General features: G+C 40.1%; 2 protein-coding genes across 8 annotated transcripts; both read left to right on the plus strand.

Moving 5' to 3' along the window:
* Positions 1-105: 105 nt before the first annotated feature.
* On the plus strand, positions 106-7,907 carry LOC148339886 (protein-serine O-palmitoleoyltransferase porcupine-like). 2 transcript variants are annotated; one of them, XM_088291173.1, is made up of 13 exons: positions 106-449; positions 987-1,130; positions 1,257-1,449; positions 3,005-3,048; positions 3,169-3,350; positions 3,426-3,556; positions 4,174-4,299; positions 4,646-4,746; positions 4,940-5,016; positions 5,410-5,473; positions 6,275-6,360; positions 6,593-6,700; positions 7,315-7,907. In XM_088291173.1, exons 2-13 carry the CDS (start codon positions 995-997, stop codon positions 7,414-7,416), a joined length of 1,350 nt encoding a protein of 449 aa, XP_088147299.1. In that variant the 5' UTR covers positions 106-449; positions 987-994; the 3' UTR covers positions 7,417-7,907. The 2 variants fall into 2 exon arrangements, with proteins under 2 accessions (XP_088147299.1, XP_088147298.1); XM_088291172.1 differs by lacking the exon at positions 106-449 and adding an exon at positions 487-901.
* A 776-nt stretch (positions 7,908-8,683) lies between these two features.
* LOC148339887 (myelin transcription factor 1-like) lies at positions 8,684-24,301 on the plus strand. 6 transcript variants are annotated; one of them, XM_088289907.1, is made up of 22 exons: positions 8,684-8,900; positions 10,806-10,860; positions 10,939-10,981; positions 11,062-11,130; positions 11,213-11,439; positions 11,521-12,537; positions 12,838-12,957; positions 13,260-13,350; positions 14,641-14,754; positions 14,828-15,042; positions 16,620-16,822; positions 16,925-17,140; positions 17,271-17,428; positions 19,059-19,121; positions 19,478-19,546; positions 20,592-20,654; positions 20,728-20,811; positions 20,975-21,196; positions 21,304-21,395; positions 21,529-21,632; positions 22,061-22,204; positions 22,657-24,301. In XM_088289907.1, exons 2-22 carry the CDS (start codon positions 10,806-10,808, stop codon positions 22,798-22,800), a joined length of 3,513 nt encoding a protein of 1,170 aa, XP_088146033.1. In that variant the 5' UTR covers positions 8,684-8,900; the 3' UTR covers positions 22,801-24,301. The 6 variants fall into 6 exon arrangements, with proteins under 6 accessions (XP_088146033.1, XP_088146035.1, XP_088146034.1 ...); XM_088289909.1 differs by having other exon boundaries at positions 22,660-24,301; XM_088289908.1 differs by having other exon boundaries at positions 11,065-11,130.
* The last annotated feature ends 1,467 nt before the right edge of the window (positions 24,302-25,768 follow it).

Below are 25,768 nucleotides of genomic sequence, written 5' to 3' on the forward strand. Positions count from 1 at the left end.
TTCTTTTCCTTCCGCCCGATCGTCTTCTTCGATGACTTTATTCTTCTTCTATTGTATGTGGAATTCGGTGTTTTTTTTAGGGTTAGGGCTGTCGTAATTTAATCCCAGTAAGATTACCGTTTTAGAGTAATTAACTCCAACACCAAACCACAAAGATTAAAAAACAAATTAACAATGATCACCATTGCATAATGTTTAAATAGCGACACAACTCGTATTTGCATGTGGGGAGGACGAATCGAGCTCCGATCCAGTAGGAAGCGCTGTGCAGTTCAAATGTAACCTCAGAGTACATCTTCGCGCAAGCTCCAAATGTTGCAGTTATCTTGCGATTTGTTTTCATAATGAAGCAAACTTGTACCAACTAAAGAGGGGTTATTTAGGTTTCCATTGATATAATTTTTGCCCTGCTGATGTTGAGTATCCCTTGCGAATAAAGTTGACGTAAGGTAACCCGTACACGTGCAAACAAGTTCAGAATGTTATTGACTCACTTTTGTTATGCTGCTGCAAGTAAAATGCTTTGCTCAAGTCTAAAGCATGTCGTAGTGACATAATATGACCAGGCGATTACAGTTAAAGATTATTTAATTTGATGCATTGTAGAAGTTCTGTTTTTGACAATGTGATCTTAATAACAGCAGCAAAAATGGATTGCCAATGCATCTTTTTAAGACGCCAGAAAATATAATTCAAAATTTGTTATATTGGCACAAGACAAAGACGACGGGAATTCAAATTGTCAAATATGATTCATGTGCAGCTCATGTAGGTTTTCAAGCATAATACTGGAAAAGTATTTTTGGGGGTGCAATTTCCATGAACATTCTTATTTATTAATTTGTCGTGCCTCCCATGCAGCATTTATTTATTGCTTCTTGCATTGCTGATTTTGCACTCTGTAAATACTGTATTTGGACCGGTGAACTGTAATCCGGTCATGAGTCAAGTGACAACAGTAGCTGTATTTCATGGTGTTTGTGCAGTTGCAACCATGGACATGTCCAGCAGGCTCATGGTGTTGATGGAGCTGGCTGAAAGTTGTGGAGTCAGCACACTCCAGCAGGGCTTTGAACAAATCTGGAAGCTTCTGCTCATTTGTCTCCTCAGCAGGCTGCTGTTTAGGTTGGGTGAGCATCACATACTCAATTTTCATGATTGCAATTGGAATTTTACTTGGAGGTTGGCCTTATAAACAACAAACAAACGTCCACTTGAATTGTAATCCCAAGTGCTTTCCTTTGTGTTTTTCTCAGGAGGCGTGTCCTCTGTGAATCATATTGTGTCCATGTTTGGCGGGATCTACAGCCTTTACCTCTTCTTTAATCTGCACATGCTATGGGTGATGCTGCTCAGTCTGCTTTGCTACTTCATTCTTTTTCTTGGCCGACGCTCCAGCAGCAAAGGCCTATTCCTATCCACCGCCATTCTCATTTACCTCCTCATTGGGTAAGAAAACATTTTGAATATCTTTGGACAATCTTATTTAATCGACTACGACCCTGGGTACTAATATGTTGATGACTTTTTTGGGTAGACCAAAGTGAGAGTGTGAATCAGTAAAATTCTGTGCAAACTACAAGTGTCAATAATAAACACGATTAAATTAAGAATAGATCTAAGCATTAATCTCTGACAGCGTCCAGAAATGTATGCTTTACTATTGCAATATGGATTTCAGTTGCTGAGAATGGAACATCACTTAATTTAACATTGTCATTTATTAACAATTATTTTACTAGTTGAAGTTCTGGCGGTGGAATTTTTTCCCATTCTTGCCTGATGTACAACTTCCGTTGCTTAACAGACTGTAGTCTCTTGTGTCATATTTTGCACTTCATAATGTGCCACATATTTTCAATGGGGGACAGGTCTGGACTGCTGGCAAGCCAGTCTAATACTCACACTATTTCATTTAGAAGCCACACTGTTGTAAAACGTGCAAAATGGAGCTTGGCATTGTCATGCTGAAATAAGCAGAGACATCCCTGAAAACAATATTGGATTGGCACTTCTACTTTGAACTTTGCACTGATAATAGTCCTAATGGTCTTTTTCCTCTTTGGCCTGTAGAACACGACGATTAACTTGATTTCAACTGACATGATTGACAACATGAGTTCCATAAACTATTTGAAATGTGGACTCATCTGACCACAGCACAGTTATCCACTTTGTGTCAGTCCGTCACAGATAAAATCAGGCGCAGAGAAGCCGGTTGTGTTTGTTGGTGGTAGTGTTGGCTTTTGCTTTACATGGGAGAGTTTTAACTTGCATTTGTAGATGTCAACAATGGTTTTCTGAAAAGTTCTTGAACCCAGTTGCCAATATCCTTCGCACAGTAATACCGGTTTTTAATGCAGTGCCATCGAGGGATCAAAGGTCCATGGGTATTCAATGTTGCTTTTCGGCCTTGTAATTTAAATGCAGAGGTTTCTCCAGATTATTTTAATCTTTTTACTATATTATGTACTGTAGATGATGAAATCTCTAAATTCCTTGCAGTTGTATGTTGAGAAACGTTCTTAAACTGTTGGGACTATTTGCTCACACTGTTGTTCACCAAGTGCCTTTAGGAGATGCTCCTTTAATAACCAATCATGACACGCACCTGTTTCCGTTTAACCATTTGTGAAATGTTCCAAATGGTTTTCTCAGCAATTATTAACTTTCCCAGTCTTTCTTGTCCCTGTTCCAGCTTTTTTGGAATGTTTGCGGGCATCAAATTAAAAATGGAAGCATTTTTGCAAAATCAGTTTGAACTTTAAATATCTTGTCTTTGTAATGTATTCAACTGAATATACAGCAGAGGTTTAAAAAAGAAAATTAAAATCATTGTGTATTGTTTGTTTTTTAAACAATGTCCCAACATCAACGGAATTGGGGTTTATACCTAATCAATGCTGTTTTTGCATTACAGTTGATTACTACTACTTGGTTCTGAAGATTTGTTAGCATTTGTTATGCCATAGATTTAAAGTGTTATTTTTCTTTTGTTTTCCAGAGAATTGCATTTAATTGACGCGGTCACCTGGCATAAGATCAGAGGTAAATGGTTCATACCCTCCAAATACTCTCGCCCACCAAAAGCTGATGTCTCGAACTTGAACCTTTGCAATGTTCATTCTTCCATCCTAATAAAAGTGTGCTTTTGTGTCTACTTGAGAGGCAGCCAGATGGTGGTGGCCATGAAAGCCATTTCTCTGGCCTTTGACCTGGACAGAGGAGCAGTCAACGCTTTGCCCACAGCAACTGAGTTCCTGGGCTATGTTCTCTTCGTGGGCAACGTAGTCTTCGGGCCTTGGATCAGCTTCTCAGCATATAAGGCAGCTATTGTGGGCAGACAACTGGTGAGAAGTTTTTGGTGGTTCCCAGGAGTGTGATTATTTGATTATTTCAAATTGTTAAAAGTTTCCTTTTTTCAGAGCTGGTCATGGCTGTGCCGTTCCTCCCTCAGCCTCTTAAAAAGTCAGATTTGTCTGCTGGTGTCCTCTTGCATCGCACCATACCTGTTCCTTTTTTTCATCCCCATAAATGGAAATACAGCCATAAACAAGTGAGGGAATTTTATGTTTATATATTTACTCTATTCACTTGTGATGGTAAATGAAGCTTAAAATTTGCTAATTTTTTTAAACTCCTCCTGATGGCGTGCTTGGTTTAAATAAAGGGGTTTGAAAAATGCAAGTGAGTGTACTTTCAGCTCAATCTTGAACAGAGTGTGCCATCTAGAGGAGAAAAAAATGACAACTGGTTCATGAAACAAATTTGAAGCTTCATTTTCCCCATCATGAATATTTACACAACAGAAAACATGTGCCAGATGAATTGGTCTTATTTTGTTTCAGGTCCTTACATTATTTGGATTACTTAATTCTGCTTTAGGGTCATTCTTGTGTTTATATCCAAAGGCTCTGAATTGTAGAATCAATATTTTTACAATAACACAATTCCTATATGGGACCTATAAATATAGAGGTCTTAAAAGTATACCATATAGAGATCGTGACCTCAGTCTATATATCGTACAATATCTACAAAAAAAAAAGGACAGAATCCATATTTTGTTACTTGCAAAGGTATGATTAATTTTATTTAGCACTGTCAGGTATTCAGAAGCTTCCAAGAATACTTTAAAGTTTGTTTGAAAATAAACTGTTTTGTGTTCTGTAGGTGGCTGAGTGCCTATGAGAATGCATTGTCATTCCACTTCAGTAACTACTTTGTGGGCCACCTCAGTGAAAGCACCAGCATGCTGGCTGGAACTGGCCACGTTGAGGAAAAAGACAACATCAGGTGGTGAGTATAGCCAAGGAAAGGTTTGTTGGGTGATAGTTTCAGATCTTGTAATCATTTAGTGTTGAAAATGCGTGGGCAAAGAAATACATACCACAAAGGATTGTATATTTTTTTTTTTCAATGTTTTAACTAAATAGTTATTTCTTCGTTAAATGTATGGTGGTCATTTATTGTATTTGACATTTTAAAGGTTCTGTTGATGTTTTGCATCCCTTTTTAGAGTGAAGCCTGTTAACACAGTATGTAATATCGTGTGGTTTATATGTAGAAAAGTTTACAGTACCAAACCTGAGAATTTTCAAAAGGAAAACATGGTCAGGTTCATAATTGTGTGCAACTTCCGCAGGGAAATGGATGTGGTCAAACCCCTGAATGTTGAAATGCCTCGCTCCATGATTATGGTAGTGACATCCTGGAATATTCCTATGTCACAGTGGCTTAAAATCTGTAAGTCTGCGACTTTATCACAGCTGTGTCATTGAAATTGTCGAAACACATCAGGTGTTAGTATAAACGTTCAACGTAGTATATGAGCACCCACCATCAATGATAATTCATTCAAACCCTACATGAAAAGATTGAATATGTTATAGGTCATTTAATACTTTAGTCCTTATATATAGCATCATTTTGTGTTCAGATGTCTTCAAAAATGCCATGAAACTTGGTACTTTTCCCGCCATCCTGGTTACATACACCGCCAGTGCTTTACTGCATGTGAGTACATCACACTTCCGTTGTTTGGCCTAATTATTTACTATGATTTGAGAACAGTAATTTGAGATATGAGCGATGTGTATGGTGGCAGTTCACACAATTCACCTGACAAAATATGTTAACACGTAATATAAGAATAGTCGCATTCTATATACTTGTCATTACTATATCATGATACGTTGGTATTTTTTTATTGGGCTATTTCCTTTCGTTTACTGATTCACCCATTACCCATTTTTTACTGTATCAATCAAAATTTTAATGGAAGAATATTTGAAATCTGAGTGTTTTGAAACAAATTAAACTCCTCTAGGAATTATTTAATTGTCTTGTCATTGGATAAAGCAAGTCTCCTCATTTCCCCAACTAAACATGCAGTTTGTGTGTCCTCAGGGTTTGAGTTTCCACCTTGGAGCTGTGCTGCTCTCTTTAGGCTTCATCACATATGTTGAGCATGGTATGAATATTATCTTGTACATGATAGTGTTGGGCTGAGCAAGTACTGCGTCTTTATTTTAATTTGTCGGGTACTCACTAAGGCTACTGATACCATTCACCGACACACTCTTGTGGCCATTCTACTATCAAGAAGTAAATGGCATGTTTAACAAAGTTTTTCTGTGTGGATTGCATCCATGTCCATTGCTCTTATTTGGCCATTAAGATGCAATTTCTGTTGAATGCATTTAATGTTTTCTCATTTCGAATAGGTTAAAAAAAGTATTTATCACTATCAGCTGAAATACTTAAATCGTGATGATTTTATTGAGCACTTTTGCCCAACCCAGTTTTCCACTGTCATGGTTCACTTGTTAATACTTGAACTTGTATTTGTTTTGTACTTCAATTTATTTTAAAGAAACTGGTAATGAATCTTTAATTCAGAAAGATTATTTTTATTTGTATTTTCCGGACTGGCTGGTCTGCCTTTTGTCAGAAATGAACAAAAGATCTTTAAAAGTATCTTTTTTGTTTAATTGAAATTTATCTATCCATTGTTTTACGTCACAAATGTTAGTGGAGTTTTACTTTCAACTGAATTGTAAACTGAAATTGAAAGTTTTTTTTTTTTTTTAGAGTTGAAAGAAAAAAAACTCAATGAATGTAATCCTGGTGCACATTTCTTATCACATTCAAACATTTGCATCTCTAAATTCAGATAACATACTGTACATACGCTCATGTTCTATGGTAAATTTCTGCTGCAAAGGATTGTGTCATGCTAAAATCCCCATGACTATTTCTCTCTTTGTCTCAGTCCTGAGAAAGAGGCTCGCCGTTGTCTTCAGTGCCTGTGTCCTGTCCAGACCTTGCCCCACTGACTGCAGCCATCAGCACAAGAAGGTACACTGACTTCTACTCAACTATTAGCTACTAAGAGCAGACTGTCTTGTCATCAATATGTCATCTTCATTGTTTGCCAAATATACATTAAACACTCAAAGAAGTTGTATCTCAGTCTAGTATACGGGATGTTATTGACATATAAATCTATCAGAAGTTGGCCAAATTGGAGTGACAAGATTAATGATTCTTGTTTTGTCTGATTCAGTGCTCAATTTTTACCTTGTTGCAGGAGTATTGGGTGATGCTGCTGAACCTTGTTTTCAGCTTCTCGGCCATCTTCCACCTTACCTACTTGGGCTCTATGTTTGATCCGGGTGTTGAAGAGGAAGTGGAAGAGGTAAGAAGAATGCAAGAGATATAACCTGGGGTTAAAGCATGGTATATATTTTACAAGCCGAATAAATTTAAAGGTGGCGATTGTTCCCCCCCCCCCCTTCAATTTCAAACAGTTCTCGTGTGTCTTAATAACATCTGTAACATGCGTTCATCAAAATACCCAAAGGATCAAGAATTTCACACATTTATACAGCAAAACTTTTGTCATGCAAGCTCATTTTAGGCAACAACTCGCATCCTGCTCCAGACACGAGGCAAAGGGTGAATCTAGCTTTCGGAAGGATGACAACTAGTCAGCTTGCTTCTACTATATTCTACTCTATTCCAAATTGTAATTACTTTTGCATGATGTGGCGACGTCGCAAAGTATAGCCAATCAAAAGGCAGAGTTTTGAAACTTCAGTACATGGTCGTCGGATTTGAACTCAGTTGAGGTACTGCATCACAACATTTTCAGCACATTCCAGTCCTGTAAAAAGAATACAAACATAAATTACACAGGCTTACGAAAGCTTTTGGTGATGTGCAATGTTGTTTTTCGACCAAATGTACGAGCTGGAATTATGGTGCATTTACTATCACTCTAAATGCTTGTTTCGCTGAATCTCTCCGCAGGGATATGCGGCCATCCACACCATTCAGAGGTGGTCCGAGCTTAACTGGGCAAGCCACTGGATGGTATTTGCCTCCTGGGTTTTCTACCGTTTAATCCTTTGATTTTGCCATAGTAGATCTTAATTGCTGGCAGACATACTCGCAGTTTAGGTTCATGAACTTGCTGTGAACTGGACAAAGGGAACCATCGTGTAGACCGCTGAGTCTACGCTTTTTTGCTGGGATGAGATGGAAGCCGGAGAAAGTGCAGTCAAGTAATAAATGTTTCCCGTAATATTTGTTATTGTGATCGTCGACACACAACATTCGTACTGTACGTGTCCTGTTTATTTTGAATCAAGCAATCATTTCAAAACTCTTTGAAAATAACTATTATTAATACCTCATTCCATATAGATCTGCCCCGGTTATTAACAAATGTTGTCGGACAGAGCGGTATGATGTATTTATTCACATGTTATATATTTAAATGTTGTATATTGTGTATTAGTTACTTGTATTTTAGTTACATATGAAAATGTTAACCTTCACATTATTTTTATTATTGCCTTTTGTATTTCTTGTATTAAATCTATGCACATTTATAAAGATCAGATTTTTTTTCTCTCGCTCTCTCTCAACCAAACTTTCCAGTACTCGAGTGTGGAGCCGTATCAGCCACTTTGTCAGTGGTTCTTAACTTTTGTCAGCCAGGGATTCACTTACATGTCAAAGTGTCTTTCAGACACTTACTTGAGAATCATCATGACTAGGAAAGTGAAATATCAATAATTTCTCTTCTTTTGGAGAAATGAAACTGCATTGGTACCTCATTTTAGCGTTAACAGACTAAGTTTTCGCTAATCCTGCTCTGTGAAACAGACCCCTGCTCTGTACCTAGAATCTTGCATGTGGGAACTAAGTGCATTACAGAGGTCTAGCAATTCGATTAATGGACCTTATTTTTTTTCCTCTTTATTTTTATTAGGTAGGCAATGAGGAGACATACCACAGAGGAAAAGGAACATTTTCATTGTACCAAAGAAAACATCAGAAGTGTTAAATAGGTCTCATGTTTTTATTGGCTGCAACTCACTCATGTTGTCACTTTTTAGAGTTTAAAACTTGAGAAAAATAATTGTCTTGCTGGTGCCCTGTTTCTTGCTATTTTAGATCTGTAAAATTCTTTCATTTTCATGTTATTTATAAGATATTGCTTGCAGTGACAATGGTGTCAAAAGTAATTTTACAAAATGAAATAAATGTCGCGGTGTTATATATTTTTTTTCTTCCCAATGTCGCTTATCTTGTAAACATGAGTAAATGAGTTCCATGCGTTTTTGCCTGCAGTTCCTCGCGTGCTCGCACGGGGGCGTTGCAGACGGGTTTCTGTCCATGGTACTGAAGGTTGAACTCGAACTGTCCACCCAAGTGTTTTCTCTCCAAGGTGCTGAGTTGGTCCGAGTGATTGGGTCTTTTCTTCTCGGGCTGGCCGAGGAATGGAGGCCAAGTTCTAAAGACACATTCGAGCGCTTCGTAACATCGCTACGCGAGGCTGGCGATGTCGACGAGGAGGGGGAGGGGAGGGCATTAGTCTTGAACCTAAGGTAAGGCTTTATTTCTCTCTGACAAAGACGAGGCACGAAGCGCACTATTTGGCTGGGTTTCCGAAGGCCTTGTTCGGCTTCCCAGTGGTTTTTGTACATTAAGCGCTGACGACGCCCGTGGTGTCGGTCGACCCACTTTTCAACGCGACTAGCGAATCATGAGCGTTTGGTCCCGATGATGCTTCCCAAACGACATTTATTGCCGCTGATGGTTATGCAGCGGCAACAATGGCGACTACGTGCCAAATGCCAATCGAGTTAATAGTTTTTCACCGAATGCGCTGGTTCGCTATCGTTTGGGCTTTTTTTTTAATTTTGTTTTTTTCCGCCGGCGTAAATAACAACAGGAAATCGCTCGCCCAGGACACGGGCCTGTTTGGGGATGAGCAACCAATTTCTGTCGGCCAAAGTCAAATTTGGATTGTGACTTTTGAGTGTGAATGAAATCTTGTGTATCGTACTTGAAAAGGATGCAGCCACTTCACTGCTTAGTCACTTTCGAAAGGAAGGCACTTTTTAAGCCCTTGACCTTGTTTAAAAATGTCTGCTTCCCGTGAGTCATGTTTGACACGTTCAGATGATCCATTCAAGAAGCACTCCACATGAAATTTAATCTTATGCTTGACTGTCTGAATGCAGACAAGCACTATTGCTGTTCGACATAAAACACTTAGTGGACGCTGAGAGACTGCATAATCTTAAAAATCTCCTCCTTTAAATATGAATGTGTAATTTCCCATATATATATGACGATATGTGCCAAAGTGTGGGGGATGTTTGTACGGCTCAGGAAAAAGTGTGTGTGTGTAGAACCCTTTCTCCTGTAAAAGTGTGGGTGTTGATGAACCACCCACAACCCCCAAGGGTGCGACGCCTCCGTGTGCGTAGCCTCGCAAAAGCTCAACACAGTCAAGCGTGTGAGCTGTTACTTTTGTCAGCCGAAACATTTAACTGGTTCCTAAATCCATCCATTTTCTGCACCGCTTCTTGTTCTGGGTCAGGGGAAGCTGGAACCTTTCCCAGCTGACTTGGGGCGGAATGCGAACTGCAGCCTGGACTGGTTGCCAGACAGTCACACAACACATATAGAGAGATACACACGCTTTCACACTCACGTTCACAACATCACTGAGTAGGAATTGAACTAACAGTGCCTGCATGAAATTGAGGCGAGTCAACACTTCACGAATAAAGATCTAATCAGATTGGGATGCTATTGTATACTGCACACTTGAGTATTTTTTTTACTTTATTGCATGTTCACATGCTTTTTAAAAAGTTTTAAGGGGTAGTTTGTCTTCTGTCAAAATCCCTTTTGAAACTAATGCATTTCAACTGAACTTAAAATTGATTATATTAAGTTGATGTTATGCTGTTAGAAATGCATATCGGTTTTATATCGATTAACAGCTAGCAAGCAGTGATCTGATATCAAAATACACTGGCTTTCTGACAGGGTGGCTATTTTTGACGAGAACATTTAATAAGCAAACGGTGGAACTTTACTTAGCAATATGATTCAACAAGAAAGCTGACTGTGCTAATGTTGAACAAATATGTGGATTTTTTTGAAAGTTTTTGGTATCAATTGATGTTGTACTATAACAATGTTACGCTTGATGAGATCAACTACCAGCCTGGTGGAGAGGATGTGCTAACAATTCAATACAAAGTTTGGAAAAATAAAATTATCAGCATTTGCTGGAGTACTTATTGCATTCAACTTTTTGTTACACTGAATTTTACGTTATATGGAATGTGGTAGAGGAGATGTTGCAGTTGAATATAGGAAGGGGTTTGTTGTGTTTGATTAACTGATATACTTGATGGGTTAACCTGTATAGATTATCCCATGTACATTTTAATGTAACATGTGTGCACTACTTATGTCCTCCTATTGTCTAGATGAGCCAAGACACTACAGAGACACGAACACGAACTCGCTCCAAAGGCATTCGAGGTCAGTACAAAACTTAAGAAAAAAAAAATCACAATCAACTATTACATTACATTTAACTTTAAATTTGTTTTCTCCCAGTTTTGTCAGAACTCTCAGGACATGACATGAAGCATGAGCTGACGTGAGTCATTTTTTTCTCTACTTTTTCCATTGATGCTTTGTGAATACCTGATGATGTGCTGCAATTTTGTTGTTTGTCAGTAGCAGTTGTCCAACGCCTGGGTGTGATGGCAAAGGTCATGTCAGTGGAAGATACTCAAGGCATAGAAGGTAGGACTGGATAGCCAGTATGAACCCATACATTGCCCACAGCAGATAAAGAATCATTCTGAGACATTATGTAATGTCTTAGTGCACTGGGATGTCCAACTGTGAAGAAGCGAAAGCTGGAGGAGGCAGAGGCTGAGGAGAACCAGTCGTCTCCCAAGAAGAAGGGTCAGACCACCTTAATGGAGGCAGAAGACGACTTATCCATAAACAATGATGAGGATGAGGAAGAGAAGGACGAGAAAAATGAAAACGAAGAAGACGATCTTAAAGAAGAGAAGAGTTCAAACAGGAGACCAGAGTCAATAAAAAGTGAGTCAATACTTTAGGGGGGACTGTCCAAACTCAAATATTTTACATTATCGAATGACAACATCATATTTTGATTCACAGAAAACGGCTGCCCATTGATCAAAGAAGACACAGCGGTCGCAGAAGCAGTTGTTTGTGCCACAACTAAGGATGAGGAGAACATCGCCTTGGAGGTTGAGAATGAAGTAGTGGCAGAGGAAACTGGTAGAGATGAGAAATTGGCAGGAGAAGAACTGTCCGAAGACGATCAACAGAAATCGGACACGACGCCGGAAAATGAAGACAAGCAAGAGACAGCAGAGCACCCTCAAAGCGACTTTGAGACAACTGAGGTTGAACATGCAAAAGAAGAGAATGAGGAGGAGGAGGAGGAAGCAGAAGAGCAGATTGAAAAAACAAATGGTTTTGTTGGGGACAGGGAATTGGAAAGACAGACGATAAGCCAAGAAAACTCTGATCACCAGTACTCCACTGGACATTACATCCATCATCAGGTCAATGAGTCAACTCAGGACCAGAGAACGAACGAGCAGAAAGAAGAGGAGGAAGAGGAGAGGGTCCAAGAGGTTGATACCCCTTACTCAATGAGTCCACGCAGTCAAGCATCTCAGGAGTCTGTTGAGGAAGAAAAGGTCTGCACGACGACGACTGAGGGAGAGGCATTCAAAGCGCCGCAGGAGAGTGAAACGGCTGAGCGGCAGCATGAAGCAGGCAAAGTTGAAGAGGTCGAGGTGGAGGAAGAAGAGGAGGAGGAGGAGGAGGAGGAGGAAGAGGACGGGGTTGAGGATCAATGCTCCAGCAAAGCATCTCCGACCACAGTGGTGATAGAGGTACGCTCTGAAGAGGACGATGATGATGAAGAAGAGGACGATGCCGATGAGCGTGACTGTATCTCAGAGGGCTCGGGGATCACGGACGATTCAGAGAACTGGGATATGACTCGAGGGAACCTGGGGCTGCTGGAGCAAGCCATCGCCTTGAAGGCTGGGGAGGGGAAGGAGGGTCAGGAGGCCCAGAGCTCCCAAGACCACCAGTCCTACAACAGCCCCAGCAAAAGCGCTGAAGCAGTGATTCGACGCAATGCCCACTATAGCAAAGGTAGCCTGTCAGTTTTTTTAATTCATTCAATTAATTGTGGAAAGTTTTGTATTGCTGTATCCTGGTCTGTTTTTTTCTTAATATCACAGAAACCTGGCATTTGAACAGGGGTGACTTAATTTTAAAGTATGGAAATTATTTCTGAAGTAAATAAAACTGAGCAAACCGAGTTAAAATATTCAACTGCGTTAATTTAAAAAAAAAAAATTATCTTCAGATTTAATGTTTTAATTTTGACGGCAGATAGATACTCTTGATAGAAAGTTAATTCATTAATCAATCCCCTCTTCCTCTATTCAGAGAAGAAGGAAGTAAAGTGTCCAACCCCTGGATGTGATGGGACAGGTCACGTGACTGGACTGTACCCTCACCATCGGAGTCTATCTGGATGTCCTCACAAGGATAGAATTCCTCCAGAGAGTAAGAACAAGACCATACAGATTTCTGACTCTGCTGGTATGACATTGATTGTAAACTACGTTCCAGTTAGCAAACTGTTATTCCGAGTGGAAGTTTTCAGAGTAAAAGCTTGCTGATGTCTTTCAAGTAATATTTATTTCATGTGTCCTCTATTAAACGTTGAAGCAGAAAATACTACTACTGAAACTAACATGACTAACTTTGCTAAATATACCACTACTTTCTGTTGTGTGTGTTCTTACTCTGTTGCAAAGCTTTTTAACCTAAACAGACTGAACAGTTTGTATCTGTTGTGTCGGTAGTCCTGGCCATGTATGAGAACGTCTTGAAGTGTCCCACTCCAGGCTGCACAGGTCAAGGCCATGTCAACAGTAACCGCAACACACACCGCAGGTTAATAATGGACACACTTGCATGCATGCACTCACTGGACAACTGCGGTTAAGCATGCAAGCTAGGTGGTGCTTTGTGACTTTTACAGACGATAATTGAAAAAGCATGGACTAATGCAAGGTGTGTCCGAAAAGTTCTAGAAGAGCTTTCACAAACGACAGATTTCAAAGCCAAACGACTAGTTTTTCTCTTCAATGTAGGACACAGCATGTCTCCAAAGAGATCCCGCGGCGCCTGTTTTGTTCAGTGCGCGAGAAGAGGCAAGAGCGACCTCACTACTCAATGGACGAACATTGGTTCAGTTTGTTAGACTCCAGCCGCATTATTTGGAAGAGGAAAATTCGTAGTTTCGATTTGAAATCTATCTTTTTTGACACCACTCTAGGCACTTTTTTGATACACCTCATAGCTCTTTCTTTCATCATATTGCCCATCTTTTTTTTAATGCTTATAGAGTATTTATGACAAATTGCTGCTTCAATTTAAGCTTATATTACTAACACATACTATTCATACTCTCACTGTCTTAAAGTAATGTCCAGGTCCATTTTGTGTGGTTTTGTTTCGGTTGTTTGTGCTTTTAATCATAAAACTACTGAAGTGAGTCCCATATAAGTTTTTGTCAAGGCTAAAAGTAAAGAGCCCAGTGAGTACTAAAGCACTAAAATCCAAGTTTAAAGCGGAAGTCCTTTCATCCATCCATTATTCAAACCACTTATCTTCACAAGGATCGCAGGCGTGCTGTGCTCACACTCGTCTAACCACAATATTCGGATTAGTAAAGCATGAGTGAAATATGAATGACGCAAAAAAATCCAAGTTTTTATCCATCTCCGGGAGCTTCCATTTTGCCTTGTACTGCCACATGCTGTCGACTGAATATGACATCACAGTGATGTCATTTTCAGTCGACATCAAGTGGCAGTGGTAAGTAGTAGTTTTTTATTTTGTACAAATATGTACAATCCCGCTAACACACAAGCACATATGACTAACAAAAACTTCCCTCATTGGGAGAGGGAAAAAAAACATGATCAAGATGAAGATGCTATGGAACAAACACACAGCCAGTTTGAGAAGTTGAATTAGGAGATTTGCACAACACTTGTCATTGTCAATCTTGGGTTTTGATATTTTTCATCTTAATTTGAAGTTTTGGTAATTGTATGCAGACATATGTTGAGTTCTCTCCGGGGAACTATAGACTTCTGCTATCAATACTGTATGAATTTATTCTTATTTCTGACTTTTTAATCCAAATATCTAATCATTCGCATGTGTCAATCCCAGTCTCTCCGGCTGTCCAATTGCTGCAGCAGCAAAGATGAACAAAAACCAGGACAAGCAGGTCCACCTACAGGCCGCAGTCAGCGAACCTACGTCCAACTCTGACAGGGTGCTCAGGTCAGACATCTTTTTATTCAGCCAGTAATATTTGTTACAATGTGAAAATTAGTCTCTCCTTTTTCCTTTCTAGGCCCATGTGTTTTGTGAAACAGTTGGAGATCCCCCAGTATGGTAATTATGGGCCCAGCGCGGTCACCACCACACCACGAGCAAACCTGGCCAAAGAGTTGGAGAAATATTCAAAGGTGTCTTTTGACTATGCAAGCTTTGATGTCCAAGTGTTTGGAAAGCGTATGCTTGTTCCAAAGCCAACCACCGCTGAAACATCACCCAAAGCCTTCAAATGTAAGCGACACATCACAGCACACACCATAATCGAGGACGTGTGAAATTTGTACATCAATTTCTGCAAAAGGTAAATTTGTATGGTTACAATGTAGTACACTAACACGCTGGTATTTGGACATCCAAAACCGCGTAGTGTCATGTTGGATCGCAGACACCAAGTAGTCTTATAGGGTGGAGGATCATCAAGGGGTCACCAACCTTTTTGAAACTGAAAGCTCCTTCTTGCGAAGGGCCGCCGGTTTGATACATACTTCTGAAAAAACAAATGTGCTCAAATTATGATTAATTACATATTAATATTCATACAATATGTCACAGGAGTGAAACGCCGGTCCTCGAGGGCCACTATCATACATGTTTTCGATGTTTTCTTCCTCCCAGACACTTGATTCAAATGATCAACTCATCAGCAAGCTCTGCAGGAAACTGATAACGCTCCTGGTTCAAAAAGGAAAATTAGTGTTTAAAAAAAAAGAAAGAAAATAATGCTGCATTTTCTCATGGGAATTACAAATAGAATTTGTGTATCAACAGATTTTAAAATATTTTAAAATATGATCTGTTTACAGTGCATCAAGTTGCATCTTTGGCCTTCCCTCCTCGCCGCTTGCAAAACTGCTCTGAATAAAAAAAATTGATCGGCCGAGTCATGGCGGCATGGGAGGAGTTACATTGCATGCACTTAGTGTTGGATTTCCTGTGAGCATGCATTTATTACCCTGATGGCCACAAAAAAGCAACCGGGTGCGACTGATTGATTAATTTTGCTTACGCAACCATGGCTCATGTTCGATCCAGGCCATGCAGGAGAAAAATATTTGAATTTGTAGTGTATATGTGGGCTGTAAAATCCCATTTATTGGGGTGAGCAACAACATTCTTGAGTGAATATTTGTGGGACGACACAAATACATAAATACCACTTAAAAAAGTGTCAGTTTCTTCTTGTTTGTGATCAATGGTGACTGGCAAGCTGAAATAGTGCCAAGTCACCACTCAATGGTAACTGCTTTGTCTTACAATCTTTTCTTTTAAATAAACAAAAAAAAAAACGAAAATTTCACTTCCCTCTAATCCACGTCTCACATATTCCGCACTTCACTCTCCACTTGAACGATTCCAATGCATGAAGTAGATTCAATTTCCCATCTAAATGACTTCTCACAAATCATATTTAACGCTTCAGTTTCACTTACCATTATCCCTTTTGTAATCTTGGCGGAAGTTACTGCAGGAATGCTGAGAATCAGATTGGTTGAGTGCCAAAGGATCTGAGCTCACGTTTCAAAAAAATGAACTTCATGAGAGAGACATTAAGATGAAAAGATGTAAAGCTGCAAAGATAGACCATGTGGAAGTGACATCATTCAAAGCTTTTACAAAGCACCTAATCAGATTGCTCTGATGTCCCAGTCACTCTCATATGGGGATCACTGTGATGTGCTGTGATGTATCTATCACAGTCCCTTGTCTTAAGTTCGGCTTTATATTTCTGTACACAGTTTAATGATAGATATTTCCCCCAACATTGGATATGTTGAAGCTAACCTCTGCTCTACCTCTACCCCACACAGCTAAATCCTTCCCTAAGGCCTCTTCCCCGAGCGGGACAGGGTCAGGAGGCATTTCGAACACTACGTTGTCCTCCAATGAGTACGACTGTAGTCAAGATGCCGAGGCGGCCCATATGGCAGCAACGGCTATACTCAACCTGTCCACTCGCTGTTGGGAACGACCAGAGAGCCTTAGCGCCAATCCCAGGGAGCCCTGCACCGAGGTACGCCGCATTCTATTCCATTATAGCCTGCTTTCTGAACTGCACTCTTCCAGGCAACCGATGTTCTTTGACAGATTCTCTTCTGTTCTTGGAACTTTGTAGGAGCCTGATATCGAAGTGGATGAGAACGGCACCTTGGACCTCAGCATTAAGAAAAACAAGCGAGAGAGCATGCAGTCTCCGGAGCCTTCGTCCTCCTCGTCATCGTCTTCTCAACACACAATAGGTGTTTTATCTCAGGGCCACACTCAGCCTGAGTGGGAGGGGCCACTCGACTTTACGAAATCAAGTGGAGTAAAAGAGGAAGGCCACGATGAGGTACAATGCGCAGCCACTCCACGTCACGTATTCAATGAGCACTTGTGAGCTTTAAAGAGTAAAAGACTGGAAAGAAATAATGTACGTAAACTGCGCACTGGGTAATTTGGTGTTAACAACTTGTCATCAGGTGGATTACACAGCTACCTCATACACGTCTTCTGATGTTGAGGATGAGGACCAGGAGAACCCGGAGAACCTAGAGGAGAGGAAGTACCCTGGGGAAGTGACGACCAGCAGCTTCAAGGTCAAGTTTCAGCCGAAAGACAGCAAAAAGGATATCCTTGTGTAAGTACATCTGTCTGCTGTTTTCTGAAATCAACTGACTCCACTTTTTTGGCATTGTCTAAGAAATTACTTTATACTGTTTTGATATCACCGGAGCTCCTCTCAATGGATTACTTACATTTGCCAAATCAATCATGCAAATTAGTGATGATGTAGCGTAGACGAAATGCTACTCAAGAGTACTGATACTTCAGCATTTTGACTTTAGTAAAAGTAAAACGTAGTCATTGAATTAATTCCTTAAGTGTTCTAGTACTGAGTAACTGGTAAGTAACTTTGGATTTAATATTTTTTTTTTTAAAACAACATGAACATCAAATACTGCAATTGGCTGGCAAAGAGTTCAGGGTGAACCCCGCCTACTTCCCAAAAACAGCTGGGATAGGCTCCAGCACCCCCCGCGACCTTTGTGAGGTGAAGTGGAACAGATGATGGATGGATGGATGAACGTCAAATATGTATGGGATTTCTCTGTGCCGTTCCCTCCCACATTCTAAAAAAAAAATACATGCTAGGTTACTCTAAATTGGCTTTAGGTGTCAACATAAATGTGACCAAAACGAAAATTTCTAAACCACTTATCCTGTTCAGGGTCGCGGACTGTTGGAGTCTATTCCAGATGATTTAGGGCAAAAGATGGACTCGCCAGAGAGATGCAGGGCATTTATAGAAAAGGACAACCTTTCACATTTACATGTGCAAAGTCTCTCAAGTGGGAACTGAACCCACACTGCCGGCACCAAAGTCGGGCAAATGTACAACTACAACGTTGGTAGAAGTGGTTGTAGTTGCCAGAAATTGTAATCATGTAAGAGTACTATTACTTTACAATAAAAGGACTGCAGTAAAAATAAAAAGTAGTCATGCAAAGTACTGAGTAACTGGTGAGTGGGTTATTTTTTTTTTTAATAAAAGTAAAATATGAGTGAGCAAATTTGGCCATTGTCCATGAATGTCACAGTAACTATAACAATTATAAAAAAATATTTATAATGTAAAAATCAGCAATGAAATTTGTTGTTTTTGCTTCCTTCATTGGAGGTTCTTCAGAGAAAGAGAACTTCTCCTTTCTGTGGATTTCTGTTAAGTCGGTGTAATTCTTCAGCTTGTTCGGGTAGATCATCTGTAAGCAGAAAAAATATAAATGAGATTTATGAGACTGGTGTATTTTAAGGAAAAGTCAAGTTAAATATTTTCTTGACAATATGTTCGATGCACCCACTAATCTAAACAAAGCATTCCGATTAATTTTGCATTTGTGGAATGTGATTTAAGCAGCAAAGTTGTATTTCTCAGTTCATGAGGCAAAACATGACTAAAGTTGAAATTGGAATTACTATTTTGGTCTCGAACCATTATGAGTTTATTCTCGTAACATTCAGGGATTTTCCTCAGAGTATTTTTTTTTTTTTTGCAGCGTTGCCCTAATACAACACGTTCTTTATGACATGAGCTCATTACACTTACGTGTATATTTATGATTTAAGAAGCATACGATCATTTCCATATTGTGTGATGTAACTAAATGTGACCCTTTCCAAACTAACGCTTCTTAATTGACGATTGCTTAGCGACAGTTTTAACTTTCGTTCTGACACTGACAAGTTCCCTCCCCTCCTTGACGCTGTAGATGTCCCACCCCAGGCTGCGATGGCAGTGGACACATCACTGGCAACTACGCATCCCATCGAAGGTAAATGTAAAACCAGTAGAGTGCCGCACTACACGTTCAAAGGCAATGTTCACGTTAGACCAAATTAAAAGTAGTCTCAGAGATCCCGATGTCAGGCTACGTATCCCTGAGACGACGGTCTTGCTAAAATGGATGAAATTGATCATCGTCGTTGAATAGGTTTCGCATGAATGTGACTGTGAAGACAATATACATATAAGTGCTGCTCTAAAAGGGATGAGATAGAAAAGAGACAACTGTGTTTCTCTCTGTCTTGTCTGGCTGGCTGTTTAATTCAGACTCTGCTTCATTCAAACTTCCATTCCCAAAAGCCTACTCTTGGCCTGTTTTCTGATAGATTCTCTCTAATCTTCCAGTCTGTCAGGCTGTCCTCTTGCAGATAAATCACTACGGACACTCATGGCTGCCCACACAGCTGAACTTAAGTATGTGTGCTGTCTTTTGCCTCTCAACTTCATGTTCTCCTAGGGGCATATTCTCCTATGTGCTTAAGTCAAAAAAAAAAGGCGTGCTGCTGCGCACTTTTTTTACTGCGCAGATTCTCCTATCGACTTTAGTCTGTCACTTACGCACGTTCATGATATTCCGCGTCAAATAAGGCAAGTGCGCACAGTCTCCCATTGACAGAGGCGTCTTTGCTCTTGCGCGCTGCGGAGGCTGAACTAAAGCCTCAAAGATGAAATGTCATTTTGCACGTTGTGACTCATTTGACAGCCGCTGATGGCGGGTGATGACTGTCACTCGGCTGACATGCGGATGAGGTCTGGGGGCACACCTGGCTTATAAATGCTCACAAACGACCCAATGGCCGCATATGTGTTTCTGAATCGACATTATATCAGATTAATTTGTGATAAGGATCAATCGTCACTTTTTTTTTTTTCTTCATCTGCAAGTAGCATTCTCCACACCCTTGATGGGGTTTGGATTTGAATACAATCATCGTAATAATGGCCCGTTAGTTCATTTTAAGTGACATGCCCGCTTTGAGTACGACAACCTGGTCAACTCTCAATTTGCGCTGACAGACGGTATTCTGATTCAATTGCTTTTGTTGCATTTAATAAAGAGTGAATGCAAAAGCACACGCTCCTTCAAATTAGCCTGTAGATGATTTTCAAATGGATCCCTCGGGGATTCACGTCTCAGGAAAATTCCACAGGAATCTTCAGAATTCAATTGGTCACACCTCTTCATTAGGATTCACAGGTTACGCCTGGTGGGTGTGGCAGAAGCCAAGACGGGAGAATCGCCGCACTTTGAAAGTGCACAAGAAAGGCGCACATGAAATTGACTTCAGCGCTAACTGGAGAATATGCCCCTTAGCGCTTAGTTAACTTTATGATTATATTCCTATTTTCTATATTCCATCTATTTTGATGGCATATACAGTTTAATGATAATTTGGAGGAAATAGTGTGCAAATAGATCATGAAAGCATGTCAGTCAGACGGTCTCTGAACATCCTAGGTGTCCGACTCCCGGCTGTGATGGATCAGGCCATATCACAGGAAACTATGCCTCACATAGAAGGTATAAAATGCTCTTCAGCTGTGTTTTTTCTGGATGTTTCATTAGTTAATGCCTTTGTGGTCTTCTCTACCAGTCTGTCTGGATGCCCCAGAGCCAAGAAATGTGGAGTCAAATCAAACCCCACAAAGGACGACAAAGACGATTCGGAGTTGTTGAGGTGAGAGAACGAAATCCAACCCGACCACGGTTGGACCTGATTGGCATTTAGTAGTGATGGGAAAAATAAAGGCTGTTTTTGTTTTTTGTTATTGATTGTTGATCATGTGGACGCATGATGGACTAGTTCCCTTCACATTACTAAACTCTGGTACTGTGTAAAGATGTCCCGTCCCTGGCTGTGACAGTCTTGGGCACATCAGCGGGAAATATGCCACCCACCGCAGTGCTTACGGCTGCCCGCTGGCAGCGCGTCGACAGAAGGACGGTCTTCTTAACGGCACCCCCTTCTCATGGAAGACTTTCAAGAGCGAGGGCCCTACTTGTCCAACACCAGGCTGTGATGGCTCTGGCCATGCGAACGGGAGTTTTCTGACACACCGCAGGTATCTCGATGTTTTCGCCACTCCATAGACTTGTACGCACGTTATGCACACTAATTATGCCATAAACATGGACGAGGATTTTCATTTGATGACATGCTTTTTCCTAGTTTGTCCGGTTGTCCCAGAGCACTTGCCAGTAAGAAGAAAGCCAAATTCCCCGGAGACGAGTATATCACTGCCAAATTCAGAGCTAGTGATGGTAAGACGATACCCTTTCACGTTTACTTACATTTATTTCAAATAATCAGAAGAAATTCAGTAGTTCATTGTCAATGTTTTTGCTACGAGCTTGATGCCTGAAAACAAACGTAATTGTTGTTTCTTGGACTAAGTTCTGGATAATGATGAGGATATCAAGCAACTCAATGAAGAGATTAACGATCTGAACGAGTCCAATTCAGAGATGGAGGCCGACATGGTGAACCTGCACACTCAGGTGAGTGATTTTGGTGGTGGAGGAAAATGAGAGAAATTTGCATCAAATTTATAAAAATATGTCATGTACTGTTGGCCTCTCGTAGTGGGATCAGGGAGGTCATTTGCCCTTGTTTAACTTGCAGACTCCAGCTCCCTGCCATGACAATCAATATTATTAGTTGTACTGCTCTGTGAGCAAAAGCAACAGGACATGTGACCAACTGCTGTGTTTTGTTGTCCTGTTCCTACAACATTGATTATTCAAAAATAGAGCGGCATGTCTGCACTCTGTGTAAAATTTGGGTTTTGCCTCTGAGGACTACGATTATACTAGCTGTTGACGACATGAATTCAGAAGTCTACAGAAACATTTTTTTGATCAGTTTAAAGAAAGATGCAGCAAAATTGATTAGGAAATTAGGATCCATCCAATTGTGACTGTTGTAGATCTCTTCCATGGAGAACAACCTGAAGAGCATGGAGGACGAGAACAAGCAAATCGAAGAGAAAAATGAGGCCTTGTTTCTGGAGTTGTCCGGCTTGAGTCAGGCTCTGATCCAAAGCCTGGCCAACATCCGACTGCCAACCATGGTGAGTGTCACAAACATGAACTGAACAGGCAATGTCTTCAAGTGACAATTTTTGCATAATTGAATAACAGAAACACACATGGCCAAAAAGATCTCTATTAGTGAGGATAAACCATTTACCACTGATGTTATGCCAGGTCACAATGTCAATTGACAAATAGCTCAGATGAGGAACACACCCCCAATTCCAATTAAGCAAGGATGTTGTAGCCTTCCTTTCCATCAATGAAGGTCATCAAGATCCACATTTGCAAATTACTGTATCCGTATTTATTCATGTTTTACACTAAGTCCCAGCTTCAAAGGAATTGGGGTCCGTACAAATATCAGTAGTTCCATGCAAGCATTTTCTATGGCGCTTGTCCTCATGAGGGCAACCAGTCCAGGGTGAAGCCCACCTGAGGTAGCCTCTAGCTCACCCTAATTGAAAATTCTTCCACTTTCTGCATTCAGCAGGAGCCGTTGTCGGAGCAAAACTTTGACAGCTACGTGGAGACCCTCACTCACATGTTCACCAATAAGGACTGCTACCAGAACCCGGAAAACCGGGCTCTGCTCGAGTCCATCAACCAGGCGGTCAAGGGAATAGAGGTGTGAGAGACCCCAGAAACATGCGGACGTCCCCCAGAGATGGTGTTAGTGAAGGAGTCTTCTCATTTGGAACATTGCCATCTGTTCTTTGTATATTTCTTTGTTCTTGTGTATAGTTTTCCTGTTTGCATGTTGCTTTAGGACAATGAGAGTGGGAACACGTGAGAGGATGATGGCGCACTGCAGTCAAACTGCTACGGTGATGACACTGAGGTGTGTTGCAGAACATATCCTACGTCCACTCTATAATGTTAGTAGTATTCTGTAAGATCATAGTGACGTTCCAACTGCTGGACTAGTCTTTTCTATATTCATTGGTACTCTTGCTGTGTAACTGTGTCATTTGCAAATGTTGGGTTCATTATGGAATATTTATTCATGTTGCGCGTATTATCATGTTTGTCTACTATTATTTATTAAAGTCCCTGTAAGGTGAAAATAATGTCATTTGAAACACATCAAAGAGTGTTTTTCAAAAGCCTGTCAAATTAATTTAATAAAATGTAGTAAGCAATTCAAATGAGGCTTAAAAACCGCGAGAAAGATCAGGCCCTTCCCGAAGTTCTCAGACGTTGTGTTTGTGTCCACGTTAGCTGCCTGCACATACACATACCTCTCAGTTTGAGGCGTGATCATTTTTGCCGGGTCATTGCGGGGCTTTTTTTTCCCACGAGAGACGCTAGCCATCAGCTAGCTTGTGGTTTAACGGAAAGCTAACCGTTTATTAATGGCGGCTAGCTAACTACAAGCTGTTGTGATAGAAATGAGCCTAGAAATTACCAAGTAACTTTATTTATTTCCCTTTTTTTTTTAATTACACGAGGTAGTAAAAAAGACGAGTTTTTCAGTACTTTTACTGGTTGCCTTTTTTCAGTAACGCCCCCTTAAAAACATATAAAAAAATCATGAAAACTGAAAGGCTGGAAAACAGTTTAGCGTCATAGCTTTGTAGTTTAGTACCAATGTTGAGTTTTTGCACATTTTCAGCAATGAACTTGAAGCATGCATCATGTACTTACAAATTGCTGAATTCACTTTACAGGGTCTTTAACAATTTATTCACTATTTATTTTTAACGTGTTACTTGAGAAGATTTGAAACCAGGAGACTCAACTCGAGTAAACATGAGAAGGGAAACACTTTCCCCCTGCACTGATGAACAAAGGAAATATTTTAAGATATCAACTATGAATTGTTTTATACAGTTATTTATTTAAAACACTGCAATCTTTTTACAGTAAATGCGAACATTTTGTATATGAAAGTTTTGAAATAATTTACTAATGACTTTTATTTATTTATTGGTGCTTGTTTTTATGATTTTGTCAACTATACATGTGTTGGAGTGCTTTGCAATTCAATGAGAATATTGAAGTGCACAGATGTTGATGAACAATGTGACGTGTGAAACTAAAGTGACGGTGAATATTTATTTAGTTTTGTCAATGTGTGAGACTGTGTGGATTCTCTTTGCTAGTTCTTCAAATAAACGTTGACCAACATTTTGGACGGCGTCTCCTATTCGACATTTTTTGCTGGGGACACATTACAGGAAATTAATTTTTTAAAACTCTGATATACAACTTGTTGGGTTTCTGGGGTTCCTACCCATCCATCAAGTGCAACATGGATATATTTTTTTCATGTTGTCAATCACAGGATGAGAGACGTTTGGAACCATTAAAATGATCATGTGAAAACTACTTTCCTAGCATGATCATTGTTCCCACAGAAACTCTGCTTGGATTTTTTTTTTTTTTGCAGTCGGGGGGCAGAGCCTTACATGAAGAAAAAACATTTAAATAAGGCAGTGGCGGACCGTGCATTTCACACATTGGCCTTCAGTGAAGTCTTCCTTAGTCTTGAATCATTTATGACACTACAGCTGGACAAATAATATACAGAAACACACAGTACATAGTGAGTGTTGGACAACTTAGCTTCTCTTGAAAGGTCCGTCTTGAAATTCCATTCACACTTCTCCCTCCTTCGGCCATTAGTTAAAAAAAATAAAAAAGCAAAAATATATTTTCTATTTTCGAACAGTCGACAGTTACGACTTCCGGGTGTTGATTCCGCATAGCGCTGTCCTCTCACGAGTGAGTATCCAATCACAAAACGCGTTCATCACCTTCAGCGAGGCGGCTCACTGTAACCAACGCGTGATCTGATTGGCTATCGCATTTGTCTACCAACTCTGAAAGCCCATAGTCTGACAGAATATATCACCGCACAATTGAATCGGAAGACCTCGGACGAATAGTGCGTGCCACTGGTATTGTGAAATCTGCCTGGCAACACAAGCTAGCTGAATTCTGATTGGATAAAAACGGTCATTTAAAATACAACACTATGATATGTGACATTGTGAATAATGATATTGATTTTTTGAATATGTTAGACCAGCAGAAAAGGCCACGGTCCACCACTACAATAAGGCCATTTTCCAATGTAGTGCTGTTGTGTGTACTTTTGAATCCAAGAATATCATGTCCAGGAAAGCAAGATACAAAACTTGTTCATTAAAAATAACAGCATTTCCTGTATAAATACAAGGCACGATGTAAAGTGTGGGAGAGCCTGTTGTCGCTTCCCGTCTACCAAAATGTTTTTAGACACTTTTAATATGCACTACAGTAAAATTTCCATAATCAAAGATAACATATTCAATATTTGCTTTACGTAAGTTTTGTTGACGGCATAAACATCGGACTTAACATTATTTGGGCCAACGGCTCTCGAGACATCTCAAAATGTTTTCTTCAATTTAAACTAATTACTGTTTCAGTCTTAACTCACACACTTAAAACCCTCAAAATACTTGGTGGCGTGGCTTTGAGGAGGTTTAAGCAGCAGCAGAGTCAGTGCATTGTAAAATTTTGCACCCAATGAAAACATTATCTCATCTATTATTGCATAGCATCATTGTATGTGTCAAATGTTGCCCAGTTGGCATCCATTGCAGCCTGGTCAT

The sequence above is a fragment of the Idiotropiscis lumnitzeri genome, chromosome 3 (genome assembly GCF_059441095.1).
Source record: "Idiotropiscis lumnitzeri isolate Australia: NSW breed Sydney's pygmy pipehorse chromosome 3, RoL_Ilum_1.0, whole genome shotgun sequence".
Taxonomy (NCBI): Eukaryota; Metazoa; Chordata; class Actinopteri; order Syngnathiformes; family Syngnathidae; genus Idiotropiscis; species Idiotropiscis lumnitzeri.